At 41.5% G+C, this 18,867-nt stretch overlaps 1 protein-coding gene across 1 annotated transcript in view; it reads right to left on the bottom strand.

Annotated features, from left to right (window-relative positions):
- The window catches only part of LOC119849888 (cohesin subunit SA-2-like), a 110,892-nt gene that overhangs the window by 87,815 nt on the left and 4,210 nt on the right, over positions 1-18,867 (bottom strand). Inside the window, 5 exon segments of the mRNA XM_043495771.1 lie at positions 1,584-1,660; positions 2,861-2,957; positions 5,161-5,307; positions 6,065-6,149; positions 11,832-12,005. Coding sequence (XP_043351706.1) covers positions 1,584-1,660; positions 2,861-2,957; positions 5,161-5,307; positions 6,065-6,149; positions 11,832-11,881 — 456 coding nt within the window. The 5' untranslated portion in view covers positions 11,882-12,005.

The raw sequence follows: 18,867 nt of genomic DNA, 5'->3' as shown, positions 1-18,867 counted from the left end.
ATACTGATTAAGAAAATGTAAAACAGAGAAAAGCTGCATCATGTATTCCATAACATTTAATGTTGTATTCAGCAAGACAACTGACTCGCCCTTACTACAAAGTTTTTGCAAATAAATGTCTGACAAATTTCAGGGCATATCATAAAACCTGTGACTGACATTTTTTATTTCCAAATTTAGTGCTTTTAATTAGGTACCTTCTCTGCATGTCCATTCTGTGTGAGGGAGAGGGTACAGGGGTCTCTTCAGGGAACTGTGACTCTCTGCCACATGAGGTGGGCCAGGCGTCTCGCTATCCTTTGCTTGCCTCATTTCCCTCCCCCTCCGGCTGCGAGCCCAGGCTGCCATCAGGCATAGAGGCACCAGTTTAATACTGCTGCGTGGGGCACCATAAATCCTAAGGATGGCCCTGCGGGTACACTACAGACTTCACATGGCATAGCTATGTTGGTCAGGGGCATGAAGCAGTGTGATCCCCAATACAGCTGCGCCAGCAGAAGCCTCTGTTGTAGATGTTGCTATAATGCAAAGCTGTGCTTTTACTAGTATAACTTGTTTCACCTGGGGGGGGTTGGGGATTACTATATTGGTGCAAAGTGCTAGTATAGCTGCACCAAACTAGGTGTTCTGACAGTACAGAACACTGGTATTCCTGTACTGGTAAAGTGTTCCTCTTGTAGCCATGGCCTAGGTGTTTACCCAATCAGGGTCACTATAAAGTAAAATACAGTATTCACTCCAGGACAGTAAAAGGTCTCAAATCCAAGATGGATAAAGTCAGACTTTTCAATGTACTGGTATCTCAGAGCAGGGGCTTAAGGTGGGATACGAATAAGATGAGGGTGGCAAACTAACTTAGAGGGCAAGCATGGAAAAAGACACTCAGAGGATTGTGAGATAACTGGCAAAAGAGAGTGGAGGCTGGTCTCATTAGCCAGGCAAGACTGAGGGGTGGAGGTGGCACTTTAAAGATACAGTTTTTCTAATAAACTTCAGGGAATAAAATATCCTGTCTGGACCATGATCTGACATTATTAATGCACATTATTATTGCTCTCACATCAAAAGGACAGCAATGGAAATTCATACGATCAACAAAATGGGAAAGGAAAAAAGTTTAAGTTCCAACTGACAACTAGTTTCAACAGCAGCTCCCCATCCATCCACACTATGTATTTTTAAAGGCACCTATCAACAAGGTACCAAAGCATGATATTACCTGCAGCCATTACAGACTGTATTTATCATTATTAGAACATCTTAAGAGGAAAAATACTATGTCCCCAATTTATTTATTTTATTGAAAAAGAGCTAGATGCAAGATTTAGCAAGGATGCAGGGAAGTATTATGAAAATACTGAAGACAGGAATACTCTCTGTTTCAGGCACCTTGACTGCTTCTCATTCCAGGTAAAACGTAAAGGTGCATAAAACCTTTCCTACAGGGAAAGAAAGAGGGAACGCAGGCTTCAATGAGCGAGAGAGAGTTACTAGACAACGAACAGTACTATCCAATTTCCATATTAATAGCTATTTCTTATTCAAATGAGTCAGATGCAGTCATAGTTTCATGTTGCAATTACCTCATCAAATGTCTCCGTCATTTTTTGCATTACATCACTGTTGCACAAACTTTGGAACATCTCAGCTGTCACCATTCCTAGATGGTAGATAGATGAAATTGAAATATTTGGGAATTAAATGGAAATATTTTGCCATACCATATATTAAAATTTCAAAAATAATAAAGTCCATACTATAGTAGTGGCTTTGACCTAAATCCATGGGTGCCAAAAAAGTAACCCAAACTATTCTACTTGTTTTTGCATTAGTGCAGGTTGACAAATAAATAGGTTATTAGCAATTGATAACAGTGCACCAACATTCAGCTTCAGAGGAGGAGCGTTCAAGTTTGGTATCAAACTGACACCAATTTCTGTTTGTTTATCCACTGGTATATCTTAAATTCCTGGCAATATTTTATGATAGAGGTGCTTAATAAGCCATTTAACAGAACAGGCTTTGTTCTGCTCACTAAAGCAGATAAAGTCTACAAGATTCCAATCTGTATATCCAGAGGATTTGGGAAACAGACTAAGTTATCATTTATTCTGAAGCTGTATCACCAGAAACTAAGCATGGAGCACACAATTCAGTACTTGAAAGGGAAATCATTAAGGAACAAGTGGGTTCTGCAGAAAGTAACATCGGTGCTTCAATGGATGGCACCATTCCCTCGGAATCACAGCCAAACTAACACCTCAATATGGTATAAGGGGACACTGTGCTGCGGAAGGTGATAGATTTCAGATGAGATAGCAGCTGGTGTCTCTATGCCTGCTTTGGAAATAATTATTACCTAGACTCACAGTCACTCTGTAGCAAGTAGATAGAAGGAAGAGAGACACATTGTTCCTCAAACAACTGAAATGTGAGATTCAATTTGCTAGTATTTGTAAAGTACTTTCAGAGCCTCAGGTGAAAATATTAGGTCAGTGCAAACTAGCATTCTGAAATCAACAAAAAGTTAGGATTTCAAATTTGAACAGTCATGAAAAATATCCTTCTCAAAAGTCAGTGATTCTGTAAAGACTTGTGGGCATGTTTCAGAGTGTTTGTTACACAAGAAGGTTGAACCTTGAAGCCATCATATGCATAGAACTCGCAGTAAAGTTAAGGGTAGTTGTGTGCCTAAAGGCTGAAGAATTTGGCCATTGACATCCTCCATCATTAATCTTGATATGTCTAGAGCCCATTAAAACAAACAAACCATTTCTGTATAAGTGACCTATTATAAAGGTAGTTTCTGTCCAGAAGAAACTGAGCAGCAAATGGATATGCCTATATGATACTGAATTACCTTGACAGCCTGAGCACTGAATGTAGAAGTTGATCAGATCTAGAAGTGCCACATCTCGATCTTGGATATAAGCTTCAACCCAGTCATCTACCACAGACTAAAACAGATTACAGAAAAAAAAAAAAAAAAAAAGAAAGAAAGAAAAAAAAAGTGACCAAAGGCTAAACAAGGTGTGATATGCTCCAGCTTGTGAAATTCTTAATACAGTATGTCATACATTATTCTGTCACCAATAGTTATAAAAAATAGATATCCAGAATAAGTTGTCCACCATTTTTTGTGGCCACAACAGTATGTGTGCCCGCAACTCCTTATGAAGCAAAGTAAACTGTTAGAACACTATTCCCAGAACTGCACACTCCCCTATATGCAGGGCTAGAACAAACTCAGGCTGTGCTAGAACAAAACAAAATATTTGCTCTCAAAACAACAAAAATCCCAATGTTTATATCAAAATGCTTTCTTAGAGTTTCACAAACGAAAGAAAATAAAAAAGGCAGTCGGGCACCATTACTAATCAATATCATAAATATTTTACCAGACTCATATCATACAAAAAATGGTTATAAAAATGTATTTGAGAAGTTTAAATACATTGTATCAACCATTAGAGACAGGATATACTATAAACAGTAGTATTAAAGAAAACCATCAGCTTTTTATTTTTAAAAAAAGAAGACTTTATCTAAAGTATGTCACCTTCTGTTGTTACAGTAGCACCTAAGATGACTATAACTGAAAGAGATGAGGAAAAAAAGTTTTACTTTCATTTAATTTCATTCATTATTCATACATTCGAAGCCAGAAGGGACCATTGTGACCATCTAGTCTGACCTGCTGTGTAACACAGGCCATAGAACTTCCCCAATATAATTCCTTTTGAAGTAGAGCTCACTTAAAAAAAAAAAAAAAAAAAAAAAAATCCAATCTTGATTTTAAAATTGCCAGTGATGGAGAATCCACCAACACCCACGCTAAATTGTTCCTATGGTTACTCTCACTGGTATGAATGACAATGAACAGTCACTGGACTAGGGAGAGTGAGAATGATGCTTTAGCCTGGTGGTTAGGACTCTCACTTAGGATGTGGAAGATTCAAGTCCAAATCCTATTCCAGCGACTGCATTCAGTGAAACAGCTTCAACAGAAGAGACTGAGACCCCCTTCTACACACCAGAATATCCTACAGCTCTGTGGGTATGGCCCCGACCAGAGAGGTGGGAGATCCAGGTTCAAATCCATTCTCCAAATTAGATAGAGGGGGAAACTGAACCCTGATCTTTTACATCGTAGGTGAGGGACATAAACATTGGGCTAAAAGTTATAAGGAAAGCAGCACCACCACCTTCCCACCCCATTTTGTGAATCTAGACCTTTAGGAAAAAGCTACAAATATGTCTTTCAATGCAAAATTGATTTTTTTTTAATTTGCCAAAAAAATTCACAATTTTCAGATTTAGTTAAACCCAAACCAAAAATTTTTTCCAATTTTTTCTAAGGGCCAGTGAACAGAATATAATTTATTTGCCCAGCTCTAACTCTAAATTTAAAAAGTGGTGACCCCCAGGCCCTGATTCTGCAAGATGATTAACCTGTGTGCCTGAAGCCCCACTGAAGTTAATGAGGCTCTTCATGGGAACAGGGATTCACCCGCACAAAGCACCTTGAAAGACTGGGGCCTACAGTTCAGAATATATATTAATTAAAAAGGAAGTAGGGGAAGCACTTCTCTGATTTCATAAGGATTTCGTCAGCACAGAAGAAATTTACTGACTATACAGGGAAACAGGGTATACTGACTACTTACAAAATGCTGTCAAACTAGGAGGGCAAGGGAGATAATAGCCAGGATTTCCTAAAAGGGATGCCTAAAGTTACTCTTAGAGCCACATTCAGGCACTTAAGTAGCTTGGTTTTCAAGAGTCCTGAGCTCCTAATAGCTTCCACTGAAGCCAATGGGAACCACTAGGTTTTGAAAAATCAGATGCCTTTTTAGGTGCTTAAATATTTTGGAGCCTCGCTTTAGGCACCTTTTGTTTGGAAATCCCTGCCCAAGTTGTCTCACTCACTTCTTTCACAGTTACAGTAACCTTGTTACTTGTAAGTATAGGAGTCAAAAAAAATTGCAGACAAGTGTTATTTTGCAAGTTGATGGTATAACGAAGACTACATGAAGACTCAACAGATTTCAGAATTAAACCAGAAATTCTTGAGATGTAATTAACAGAAATCATTATGTGCCCATTTCCCCTCCCAGCAGGTAGAATGTCAATTCAGTCCAAGAACTGAAGGTACAGTACCTGCATTGCCCTCTTGCCCATGCTGACCACTTCAAACAATGTAACTGCTTCAACCACTTCTCCATTCTGCGGCTGGCTTGGCCTTCTGCTCTTGGAAGAATTTCTTCGTACGTGTGCACACTGTTCTTGGACCTTCCTTTTCCCTCTCTAAAATCATTCAAGAGAAGATGTGTAACCATAAGACAACTAATGGCCAGACAGACAAATGCAGGCTCCCTGGATGGAGAGTGTTCTGTCCTCTAGCAATATGTGCCTGTTACTTCCATTACGACATTTCCCCAGGATTTTATAGAAGATATCTGTAAATGCTGTCTGACTGCCAGTGGCAAGGAACTATCAAGTAAGCCAGTATGGGGAAGGGATAAAGAAGAGGATATGCCAGGTGAAGCTTCCTTTTGCAAGAACATCCTTAAGTAGGAGAGTGTAACCGGTAAGCACCTGCCAAGTGGTTGCCACTGAGAGGGCATGTAGCAACAATGACAGTCATTGCTGAATGGGGATTTGGTAAACAAACAAAGAAGTCTATTTGCTTGCAGGATAAGCACTGCATTGGCATTAATGTCAGCTGCACATACTGTGTATTTAAGGAAGCTTATATCCCAAAAAGGGTTGCCAAGCCTCCAGGATTGTCCTGGACTCTTCAGGAATTAAAGATTCATCTTTGATTAAAGATGATGTCATCTGATGAAACCTCCAGGAATATGTCCAACCAGAGTTGGCAACCCTAATCCCAAAGTGACTTGATTGTGACTCCTGATGCCAACGAATTTTGGCTCAAACTAGCCAGGGAACGAGAGGCGAGAGGCTCTTTATCCCCACTGTCAATGCCATGCAATATCCCACCCACTTTTCTCTTATTCAGTATAAAAGGCTACTAATTTATATAATGAAAGCATGAACTTACTGGGGTTTGCAAGTTGCCATTCCTCAGACAGCTGCCACTCTGTACAGTGGACCCAGGCACAGTCTCATCACGGATAGCATTTTCTCTGGAGCATAATAAACAGAAAATATTGAAGGGTATATAGGACTTCTCCTGTGAACAAACTGATCTGCACCCAAATAACAGATTTTCAATGTCTCCACAACAGGCCAAGTGGCTTTCAGAGCATAGGACGTTAAATATTAAGGTGGCAACATTTAAGCGGAAAATGAAAGGTACGCATGGCCTATTTTACCTCTGCATGTTCTGCATGCTGGGTTTTGAAGCCGTTTGATTAATCTGCAATGAATTTACATCTTTTCCCAGCATTTTCCACAGTGAACAATATGTTTTAGCAAAGGCCATTTCTAAGCTGTCTTAAATGAACTCATTGCCTACCAGCAGACAAGGAAAGTTGGGAGAAAAGGTAATAGGTACAGTAACCACTTTTCATTCTATAATCATGCCTAATTTGAAATTAACTTTTAATCATAAAGAATAGGGAATCCAATTATTTTTCATAACTATCTACACAACAAAAAGGTGAACTCAGAAAAATGACTACTTAATGGGGAACAACATTCATGGAGATTATCACATCAGTGACACAGTCACTATCAATGATATGTGACAATAGTCCCATCAAAAGTATCTGAAATTTTAAAGATTCATGGATTTTTAAGGCCAGATGGAACCATTAACTCATCTAGTCTAACTTCTTGTATAACATGGGCCACAGACTTTCATCCAGTTACTCCTGTATTAAGTGCAATAAAATACAACAGTGAAGCTTACTGACTTGTTAATTTCCTTAGAACCTCTAAGTGGAACAAATTTGCACCCTGCTCCTTCAACTAACTCTGCAGAGCCGACCCCTGCAACTGCATAGAGATAGTTGAAGACTCGAGGCTCCAGTGTATTTTATTGGTGATAATAAATGGCAGGTTTTGTTGAAACACTTAAATTTACTTTTTTGGACCTACTGGGCTGCTCAGTATCAGCAGAATTAGGCCCTCAATGACTGTCACATAGTTTAAGCATCATTCTGCATAACACCCATGTCTTACAAAAAATTATGCACGGGCTTAAGTGAGTAGTTACATTGGTTTCTATGTGACTTCTCACCATAGTAAAATTAAAAATGTACATATGTGTTTGAAGGATTGAGTGATAAAATCATAATCCAGGTTGAGTAAGATCTTAGGTAAAATTTTACTAATTTAGAAATTAGTAGACTGTAGAGAGATGGATTATAGGTAGCAGCCAAGTCAGGCTGCTACATGCAAGAATTATCAAATGTTTCTCTTTGATTTATTATTTTCTGAGCTGCAGACAGTAAGTGGCTCAGTCAAATGCTGTTTAAACCATTCTAGTTCAAAACTGGAGATGTTAAAAACCTAAATATATATTTAGCTTGTTCTTCCAACACATACTCTTTTCCTGATCCCAGATGGATCTTCCCAGACATTAATCTTTTGTAGCCCACTAACTAATTAAAAAGATTCAAGATAGTGTACTTTGTTTTGTTCTTCTACATAATTAATTTCTCTCTCCCTCGGTTTTAAAGCTGGGTGTAACATTACATAGCTAGGCTAACACGTTCTTACTTGTGCTGTTTTACTAGACCATCACCACAGAGCATAGCCAATCACTTCACTACTTGCCCAACCCATTTTGTCACAATTAAAATACTTGTTATAATGCTCAATATAATTTTTTAACTATTTCCCCCCAATTCTTCCCATATAACGTACAGCAATATATTTGTACCACTCCATGGTCCGCATATTTCACAGCTGCTATAATCAAATCCAGAAGTAATACAGTTCTTAAATTATGAGAAAAGTAAAGATCTCATTGTAGGACAATTCAGCCTAGGTCTTGTCTGAGCATGCAGATTGCTGCTTCTAAGAACTGTTTAGTATTCAGTTCAACTAGAATTTTATATCATGCAGATCTTTCCCAGGCACCTCACAGAAGCCTGAAAGGTGATCTACACATAAGGCTCATATGGGAAAATCATCTCTGAATTCAGTATGTTACACAAGGGATGAATTTGTCCAATGGCATTTATGTCACAAGGCCATAGGCCTTCCGCTAACTAGGCCATGAGGAGCAGCCATGCAGAAAATACTGAAGCTCCAACTTTTTAGGTCACTTGAAATATTGGGTTGCCTCTGTTCCCACTGCACTGTGTTGCCACAGAAAGCACCATGCTGTAACATAACCCCATCAACCTAGAAAAAGTCAGTAACATATCTTTGGGCATATTGCTCTGGTTTTTAAAAAATAATTTGACAAGAGCAAGTTATACGTTGCATACTTTTCCTTCTCTCCTCCTTTCTATTATCTGTAGGGTTTCTATTTAGATTAGAAATTCTTTGGGGCAAGGATCTTGTATGTGCAATAGGCACCTTACAGATCTCTAAACATTATACAAATGACAAATTTTAAAAATACACCCAAAAAACACACAAGGAGAGTCTTACACGGGAGCCATATTGGGGGAGAGTACCAACTGACCACAGCAGAAGTCAGAAGGAATACACCTCAGTCTGAGGTAGGAAAACAGCCTCTCATTTAAACAGCAACCCAAAGAATCAGTAAGTGTTCACCATCCCACACCAGGTACAGATTGGTGTTAGTTCCAGAAAGATGATAGCCTATGTTCAAAGCTCCTCTAATCTGCTTCCTGCCTTTCTTCATCCTTCAAGGAGGCCTGGAAAGTCTCTCCCATTCACCAGATATTCAAACAAACAGTTTGCACACATTAATAAGGGACACAATCTCAGATACTGCTTGTCTCCAGGTTCTTCCTTTTCCTCGGAAAGACCTGGCCACTCCGGCTGCTCTTCAAGTGGATAAGCAGTCTGTAGCCTAAGCTTCCCATTTCCCTCATTGCTCTCTCTCTCTCTTTCAGGCAGACTGATATCCGGTTACTTTCAAGCCTAGTAGAGAGCTTCCCTAAACTATCTCTCAAAGCAGTTTCCCCCCCCCCCTTTTATATCTTGATACCATCCTACTTATTCCCTTCAGCCATAGGCTCCCCCACTCAAAACTTGTCATTTATGGCAAGTGTTATGGTCTTCAAGGGCACAGCAAAGAGCAACATATCTGCAGGCCACAGCAGCCTCTTTCTGACTGGCCCAATGTGGGGTTTGTACACCCAAACACACAATAAAGATAGAAAGCTCTATCAATCAATAACCACCATAGTTTAAGTTTTTTTTAAACCAACATTTGGATTGTTTTATGAAGCTATGGTTCTTCCTGATGGATGTGCTTATCTAGCTTTATCTGTGTTGGGAGCAGCACATAACCTACTTTTTAGTTTCTTGAATTGTTCTGGCTCTCTAATTTTGCATCCCTTAAAAAAAACGTTTTGATTTTTTTTAATCTTTATATAGTTTTTCTCTGTGATGGACTGCAAAGTTCCTCTCTCTTCAAATGTTTTTGTTTATTTTGGTACAGAGTTTCCAAACTACAAATTAAGGCTAAGGCAAGATCCTACAAACTCTTAAGCACATGCATAAAACTTTTCTACAAGACAGCTCGCAAACAGAGTTATGTATATGCTTAACTGTCCGCAGTATGTGAGCCAAAGTGATGGAAACTATACCATATGGTGCCATTTAGCAGAGCAGACATTACTGAAGTAAATGAAATTTACCTACATTAGTTTTATTTGCACATCTTTAACTTTCTTTGAACATATTTTATAAACAGAATTAAGGCCCTCTATCTTGTCTCACCACAGACGTATCAGAGCAACTTTAGAACTATTATACCTGGAGGTACCAAGGAAGAACAACACATAGAACATAAGAATGGCCACACTGGGTCAGACCAATGGTCCATCTAGCCCAGTATCCTGCCTTCCAACCAGCTGCTGTCCTGCCCCCTTGTTACAATAAATGGGTGTCTCTTCGTTCCACAAAAAAAAAAAAAAAAAAAACCAACAGTGGTTGGTACCAGATGCTTCAAAGGGAATGAACAGAACCGAGTAATTACAGAGCGATACATCCCATTGCCCAACCCCAGCATCATGCAGTCAGAGACTTAGGGACGCTAAGAGCATGGCATCACATCTCTGACCAGCTCAGCTAACAGCCATTGATGGACCTGTTCTCTATAAACTTATCTAATTCTTTTTTTAATACAATTATAGTTTTGGCCTGCAAAACCACCCCTAGCAATGAGTTCTACAGGTTGACTGTGTGTTGTGTGAAGAAGTACTTCCTTTTGTTTGGTTTAAACTTGCTGCCTAGTAATTTCATTGGATGACACCTGTAATTGTCAGGATCACCTCTGAAGCCTTTTTTAAAAAATGGCATCACATTAATTATCCTCCAATCAATTGGTACAGAAACCGATTTACATGATAGGTTACCCACCACAGTTAGCAGTTAAGCAATTCATATTTGAGTTCCTTCAGAACTCTTGGGTGAATACCATCTGGTCCTGGTGACTAATTACTGTTTAATTTAGAAATCTGTTCCAAAATTTCCTCTATCAACACCTCAGTCTGATACTTCAGATCTGTCCCCTAAAATGAATGGCTCACTTGTGGGAATCTGTCATCCTTTGCAACAAAGACCGATGCAAAGAATTCATTTAGCTTCTCCACAATGGCCTTGTCTTCCCTGAGTGCTCCTTTAGCACCTCGATCATCCAGCAGCCCCACTAATTGTTTGGCAGGCTTCTTTCTTCTAATGTACAACGGAAGCCCATTTAACCGAGCCCCCATTATCCAGCTCTCCGTATTAACTGAACATCTAGCACACACACAGGAAAATGGGAAATTGACGTCACCTCCATGACACCACTACTTTTTAGCCTTGTAAAAGGACTACGACTACTAAGCAAACACAAGTATTACTGTCATTGGAGGCTAAAATAGAGATGATTAATCAAATTAAAAAGGAGAGTCGCTGACAAAAACTAGCCCAAGAGTATAGCACTGGAGAAAGCACAGAAGCAAACATCAAACACAATGCCAAGAAAATTCTTAAGTACAGCACAAAGAACTCTGCATCCTAGAAGACCATGAAGCACTCGAAGGACACTGATCTAGGTGAAGCCCTTTATTGGTGGTTTACAAAGGTGAGAGAAGAAGGCATACCTATTAGTGATCGTTTACCATGTGAGAAGGCTCAGAGCTTAATCAAGCTTTAGGAGGGGATGCAGGTTTCTCTGCTAGTCAGGGATGGATCAGTCAGTTTAAAAAGCGTCACAACATCCGACAACTAACAGTCACCAGGGAAAAGCTGTCTGCCAATTTGGGAGTTATTTCTGACTATAAAAAAAAAATTGCAAGGTATCTTAGCCAAGCACAACTTGTCACCGGAACAAGTTTATAACTGCGACGAGACTGGCTTGTATTGAAAGATATTACCATCAAAAACACTTAATACCAGAATGTAAAGATCTGTGCCTGGTTACAAACAAAGCAAAGAATGTTTAGCAATCCTGGCCTGTGCTAATGTCAGTGGCACATACGTGCTCCCATTAACTGTCATTGATAAAGCAAAGGATCCTTGTCTGCTTAAAAATGCACTCATGGATACTTTGCCCAACATCTAGAAATCACAGGGAAAAGCATGGATGGACAGTGCTTTGTTTCGTGATTGTTTTTTTTTAAAACTTGTGTACCAAGCATATGGGTACATCTGAATAAAGCAAATATCCCACCAAAAGCTATCTTACTGCTGGACAACACACCCACTCACCCTGACAACAGAGGGCTTACCTCCCAAGATGACCCAATCTTCTGTTTTTCTTTCCTTCCAAACGGAACATCTCTTGTGCAGCCTATGGAGCAAGGCGTGCTGGAAAGTCTAAAATGGCACTATAAATGGCATCTTCTTAATCGACCACTGATGTCTGATGAAGCAACTGAGAATGAAGGCAACATGTTGCAGCACTGGAAAAAAATCAGTATCAAGAATGTTATATATGGGGTTCCAGAAGCCTGGGAAGACACCCCAGGTCAAGCTTACAAAAATCATGGAAAAATCTATGGCCTGATGTTACTGCTAACACTTAGGACAATGAACTTGCAGCTGCAACAGCAACATTAGCAGCTGACGAAGAGACCAATGCATTTGCTGACCTCCTCCACAGACTTCCTGGCTGCACAGAAGTTGACAAAAATGATGTTGCAGATTGGCTCGAAAATGATTGATGCTAATGTCCTTGGCTATCAGCTACTGGGAGGATGCCGAAATCATGCAGACTGTACACCTCATGCAGACAGTGATTATGAAGCTGAAGATTCTGCCAAGGAAGAATTGACAGAAAACATTTCTCACTGCAATGCTGCAACAGCAGAAAACCTCTTCCTTCCATACTTCACACAACAGCCCGGTACCAACCCCACTGAACTGAGGTTAATGAAGCAACTTTGTGATCACACAATGAAGAAGAGAACCTCTCATCTAAAAAACACTGTAAAGAAAGGGGCTATGTTTTAAAACTTGAGTTTATCATTTCTGCATTTTTAAAAACTGGTACTCTTCACTAGCAGTAACTGTTCATGCAGGCAGTAAATAAAGAAGGTAGCTATGTTTTAATGCTTTGTAATGATAATTTTTTCCTTTTTTTTTTTAAATTGTACTATTTGTCATGTTACGAGTAAACATGCTAAACAGAGATGGTGCCTTGCGTAACATTAGACAGACTTTGTACACGGTCCCGAAAACGTCCAGGGTTAATGACTAAAGAGGATAAAAATGATCAATACAACTTGTTAAAAACTCATGTCGGTTTTCCTGTTAATAAATGAAGAAAACATTGTAAGAACTAACGGTTTGTATATTCTGTTAAATATATTAAAAGGGAGATTAATGTTTTAATACTTTTTCTGGGAGGATCCAGCTGGTTTAAAAGCAACTCTGCATCTTAAAATAATGACTTGAAAGCTCTTTGCCCATTCTCCTGATTATCTGAATTTCTGATTCTCCGATCTGGTCCTGGTCCCAATTAGATAGGTACATTATGCTGTTAGTTTTTGTGTCTTTTGCTCGTTACTTCTAAATGGATTATCTCCTCTCAGATACACGCATGCAACCCCCGTTGATTTCAATGAGGCTGCATAGGTGTAACTGTGGGCAGATTGTGGTATGACATACTATGAAAGTATAATATGTGCCATACCTTTTGAAGTGCCCACAATATCTATCATTCATTTCTACCTGGGTTTCTATTTCAGCCAGAAATTTACTGGAAAGAACACTGGAAAGCAACAAGACCTCAAAGCAAATTCTTAACAAGGAGAGGTGGAGATGAGTGCATCTCCAAACTCCTGTAGAACCCAAATGAGATGAGAGTACCCTGGAGAAGACCTGTTTTGGAGGTGGTGAGATCAGCACATAACTGATTAAAATTTAGGTTCAGCTTAGTGAAGATGCAAAAAACGTAAGTAAGAACTGCACAAAAGTTTTTCTTCTGAATTTAAATTTTGCCTGTTTTACTTGTTTCATTTATCCATTACCTATATATTCCTTGACTAAGGTTTGTAATGGTTGTAAATATTGCTATAAATCTAGTCTGCATTTTCTCTTACACAGTGATAGTGTTGCTTATAATACGAAAGAACATAAGAACTGCCATACTGGGTCAAACCAGTGGTTCATCTATCCCAATATAGGCGCCGACTTCATGGGTGCTCCAAAGCTGGAGCACCCATGGGGAAAAATTGGTGGGTGCTCTGCACCCACCAGCAGCCAAGCTCCCCTCCCCACCTCACCTCTGCCTCCGCCTCCTCCCCTTATCATGCCGCATCTCCTCCCAGCGCTTCTCCTCCCAGCGCTTGCCACCACAAAACAGCTGTTTCACGACGTAACAAGCTCCAGGAGGGAGGGGGGAGGAGCAGGAACGCAGCATGCTCAGGGGAGGAGGTGGGGAAGAGGCGGGGATTTGGGTAAGAGGTTGGAATAGGGGCAGGGAGGGGTAGAGTTGGGGCGAGGACTTTGGGGAAAGGGTGAAATGGGGGGGACAGGGGTGGAGTTGGGGCGGGATCGGGGGTAGAGAGGGGTCAAGCACCCACAAGCGCCAGCAGAAGTTGGTGCCTATGTATCCCAATATCCTGTCTCCAACAGTGGCCAGTGCCAGAGCTTTAGGTGGAGTATCCAGAACAGGGCAATTTTGGAAAGATCCTTCCATCTTCTCCTCCCAGCTTTTGACAGTCAGATTTAGGCCACCCTGAGCATGAAGCCATTGATGGATCCATCCTCCATGAACTTATCTCGTTCTTTTTTGAACCCAGTTATACTTTTGGCCATCTTAATATTCTATGGCAATGAATTCCATAGGTTAGCTGTGCATTGTGTGGAAAAGTATTTCCTCTTCTTTGTATTAAACCCCCTGCCTATTAATTTCATTATGTCAGACCCCTTGTTTTTGTATTGTGGGAAAGGATATACAACACTTCTCTATTCACTTTTTCCACACCAGTCATGATTACATAGAAGTCGATTATAGCCACCCTGGATTATCTCTTGTCCAAGTTGAACTGCCCTAATCTTTTTAGTCTCTCCTCATATGGATGCTGTTCCATATTCTTGATCATCTTAGTTATCCTTCTCTGAAACTTCTCCAATTTCACTATATCATTTTTGAGATGGGGCAACCTGAACTGGACACAGTATTCAAGGTGTGGATGCACCATCATTTTACGTAGTGTCATTATGATATTGTCTTTTTTCTCATCCTTTCCTAATAGTTCCCAACATTCAGATAGCCTTTTTGACCACTGCTATGCACTGAGCTGAAGTTTTCAGAGAACTATGCATAATAACTCCAAAATCTCTTTCATTAATGATAACAGCTAATTTAGAACCTCTCCTTTTATACGTATAGTTGCGATTACTTTTTCCAACATGCATTACTTTGCACTTATTAACATTGGATTTCATCTGCCATTTTGTTATCCAGTCACCCAGCTCTGTGAAATCCTCCTGTAAGGCCATGTCTACATAACACAGTCTGGTCAACAAAAGTCAGCTTTTGTCAACAAAACAGTGGAGGAGTTTACACTGCAATGCTCCTCCTGCTGATTTAACTGTACTGCAATGCCAACATAATAAAATCACCAGGATGTGAGGCATAGAGCTTTTTGCGACAAAGTTAGAGCGACGCAATGTCAGCGTCGACACTGTGTTATGTCACCATTCATGGCCTTCAGGGTGTGTCACACAATGCCTATCAAGGCCATTCTGGTCACCAATTTGAACTCCGCTGCCCTGCAGCCAGGTATACATGCATGTGCCCCTCTCTCTTTAAAGGCCCAGGAATGTTTTTAATTCCTCTTCCTGTTTGTTTGGCCCAAACAGCTCATATAGCATCTTTTCAGCTGACCATGCTGGTTTTCCGCAGCAAGCACTCTCCCTCCTGGAGCACACCGGAGTTATTGGATCTGCTGCGTCTGTGAGGAGAGGCGGCTTTGCAGTCTCAGCTCTGCTCCAGCTGTAGGAACTCTGATACCTATGGGCAGATTGCTTGTGGCACAGAGAAGGGGCACGAAAGGGACATTCACCAGTGCCATGTTAAGATCAAGACGCTGAGGCAGGCATACCAGAAGCAAGGGAGGCCAATTGTCGGTCTGGTGCGTTGCCAAAGACATGCCGTTTCCTTACAAAGAGCTGCATGCCATCCTCAGTGGCGACCCCACCTTCACCGCCAAGAGCCCCATGCATACTTAGGGGGGCTGGAGACAGCAGCCAGCAGATTGAACCCGAAGGATGAAGTGGAGTTGGAAGAGGAGATGGGACAGGCAACTGGGATATCTATTGGCATGGTGAGCCAGGACCTCTTTTTTAACTTTGGAGGGGTCTAGCCAGTCTCAGCACTCCGGCTCTGGTGTGCATGACACAAAAGAGGGAAGCTCCGGTAAGTATCCATTGTGCTTTGATACTGCAGAGAGACATGAGGTAGCCCTTTGGTTTTTTTTTCCCCAGGGTAGAAGAGGGATAGAAATAACCAACACTAGCACTGTTTCAATCTGCTTTTCATTCCCCTGTGCACTGTGGAAAAGTTTGTTAATGCACACTGGCATTCCCAGGAATCCTCCATAGAAATCTCAAGGAAATTTTCCTGGAGGTACTTTGCAATCCTCTGCTGAAGGTTCCTTGTTTCTTTCCCCACAGTAGGAAACTTGCTGCACCAATCAGCAATTACCTGTGCAGGCATCAAAGCAGCACATAAGCAAGCAGCATATAGACCCGGTCTGCAGTTGCATGCATGCAGGACAGGCATCCTTGGTTACCCACAAGAGTGAGGTGTCAGCTGCTATCAACCCTGACTGTATAAAACAGTGCCAGTATTCATAATAGTGGCCCTAGGCTCTTGTATTGATACCCCTGTGAACCCCACCCTTTCTCCCATCTTGCCCCTTTCCCGCCACCCCAGGCTGAAGTCATCATTAGGGCTCTTGCCATGCTCTGTACCTGCTAAGGGAAAGTGAAAAAGTGGTGTATCTAGCTTGTATGAATCAAGGCTGTGAGTGCACTCACAATAGTGCCTCTATCATTTCTTTAGCTTCTGCAGATGTTCCCTTGAGGATCTCCTCCTGCACACTGGCTGAGCAGCTCTCTCTGATGAGACAAACTAGGAGGAGTAAGGAAAACATTCAGGGAGATGTTGCAATCATCTGAAGCTACTTATAGCAAGCAAAGAGCATGGAGAGAGACTGAAAAACTGAAATTGGATAGCCAGGAAAGGAAACGGGCAGGAGCAAATGATACACCTGCCGGAGGACCAAACAGACATGCTGAGGTCTCGCCTGCAGTGCAGGCAGAACACATGTGCTTACCTTCTCCTGCAGCCCATATAGAACTTCCTTCCATTCCCTCCCCAAACTCCACACGCACATTCCTCGCATGTTCCTAGGCCATCGCAGTACCCCATACATTCCACCCCTTGGGATATATTTCACAATGACAGCTGGACATACACCCAGCTTTGAGAGCTTCATTTCAAAAAATGCTCTTCAGTATCACGTCCCTTGTGGAAAACAGAAACATCTGTATAGCTGATGAATAAAAATGTACGTATAAAAAGAAAATGAATATTTATTTGCCTATAACACATGGTGGTTGCTGCTGAAATTCATACGCAGTGGCAATCAGTGCATTAGCAGAGTATAATTAATGCACACAAGGCAATCATTAAAAAGCTCATACTACAGTGAAAGAAAGCAACGCTTGGCTCAGTGCATTAAAGAAAAACACACAATAGTGGGGCTCCTTCTCAAAATGCTCCTGCAAAGTCTCCCTGACTTGAATAGTCCCCACATTGAACCCCTCTAACAGCCCTGGTACTTGGCTGCTCAAAAGCAGCTGCCAGCCGATCTACCTCAACCCTCCACCACTGCAGAAACTTTTCCCCTTTAACTTCACAAATGTTATGCAGAGCACAGCAGGCAGCAATGACGATGGTAATATTTTCTTCACTGAGGTCTAAACTGCCAAAAAGGCAGTGCCAGTGCCGTTCAACGGCCATTCTGCACCTGCTGAGCATGTTGTTGAAGTGCTCCTTGCTGCAGTCAAGGTTTCCAGTGTAAGGCTTCATGAGCCATGGGAACAAGGGGTAGGCTGGGTCTCCAAGGATCACAATTGGCATTTCCACATCCCCAGTTGGAATCTTCTGGTCTGGAAAGAAAGTTCCTACTTTCAGCTTTCTACATAGGCCAGCATTCCTGAAGATACATGCGACATGCACCTTCCCTGATCCCCCACATTGATGTCAGTGAAATGACCTAGGTGGTCCACCAGCGCTTGCAATACCATAGAAAAGTAGCCCTTTCTGTTGATGTACTCCTTCACAAGGTGGCCTGGGGCCAAAATGGGGATACGAGTGCCATCTATCACCCCACCACAGTTAGAGAATGCCATTGATGCAAAGCCATCCACTATTTCCCACACATTGCGAGAATCACAGTCCTTCATAACAGGAGACGGTTAATGGCCCTGCACCCTTGCATGACCGCAACACCCATGGTGGACTTTCCAACTCCAAATTGATTCGTGACTGATCAGTAGCAGTCTGGAGTTGTCAGCTTCCACACAGCGATCACCACTCACTTCTTCATCCTGTGGGCAGCTCTAATTTAAGTGTCCCTGTGCCAAAGGACAGGGGCAAGCTCCGCAGACAGTTCCAAGAAGGCAGCTTCGTGCATCTGAAAGTTCTGCAGCCACTGTTTGTCATCCTATACCTGCATCATGATGCAATCCCACCACTTGGTGTTTCCCAAACCCAGTACCGATGGTTCACCGTGTGCAGCGGCTCCATGAATGCAAACAGCAACCTTGAATTGTTTCTTTCCATGGCACACAGCAGGGCAGACACCACAGTGTCATTATCTTATTCACAGTTCATGAAATCCTGCAGGATCAGCTGTGTTGTGTTCTTAACGCTCAACACAACACTGGAAAGCAGTGTGAGACAGATGGCGGACATGCAGTTTACATGAATGGTTGAAAAGCAGCGCTGAAACGTAGTCAGAAGCCTATGGAATGATGGGACAGAGAAAACTGCATCATAGGACAGTGAGCCCACCCCCATAAGGCATGTGATCCTTTGCCAAAGCGCCCAGGGGCAAATGGTGACGAGTTGTACAGTGGGATAGGGTACTCATGGTGCATTGCTCTCTCTGTCAATGCAAGAGCACCAACTGTGGACACACTCCACCATCACAAGGAGCATTGTGTGGATGGGCAAAAATGGTTTAATTACAGCAGTAGATGATTGTTGATGTAACTTAAGTGGACTTAACTATGTAGGGTAGA

Source organism: Dermochelys coriacea, chromosome 1 (assembly GCF_009764565.3).
Source record: "Dermochelys coriacea isolate rDerCor1 chromosome 1, rDerCor1.pri.v4, whole genome shotgun sequence".
In the NCBI taxonomy this organism is placed as follows: Eukaryota; Metazoa; Chordata; order Testudines; family Dermochelyidae; genus Dermochelys; species Dermochelys coriacea.
The sequence above is the reverse complement of the archived record's forward strand: the minus strand, read 5'-3'. Positions and strand labels throughout refer to the sequence as shown.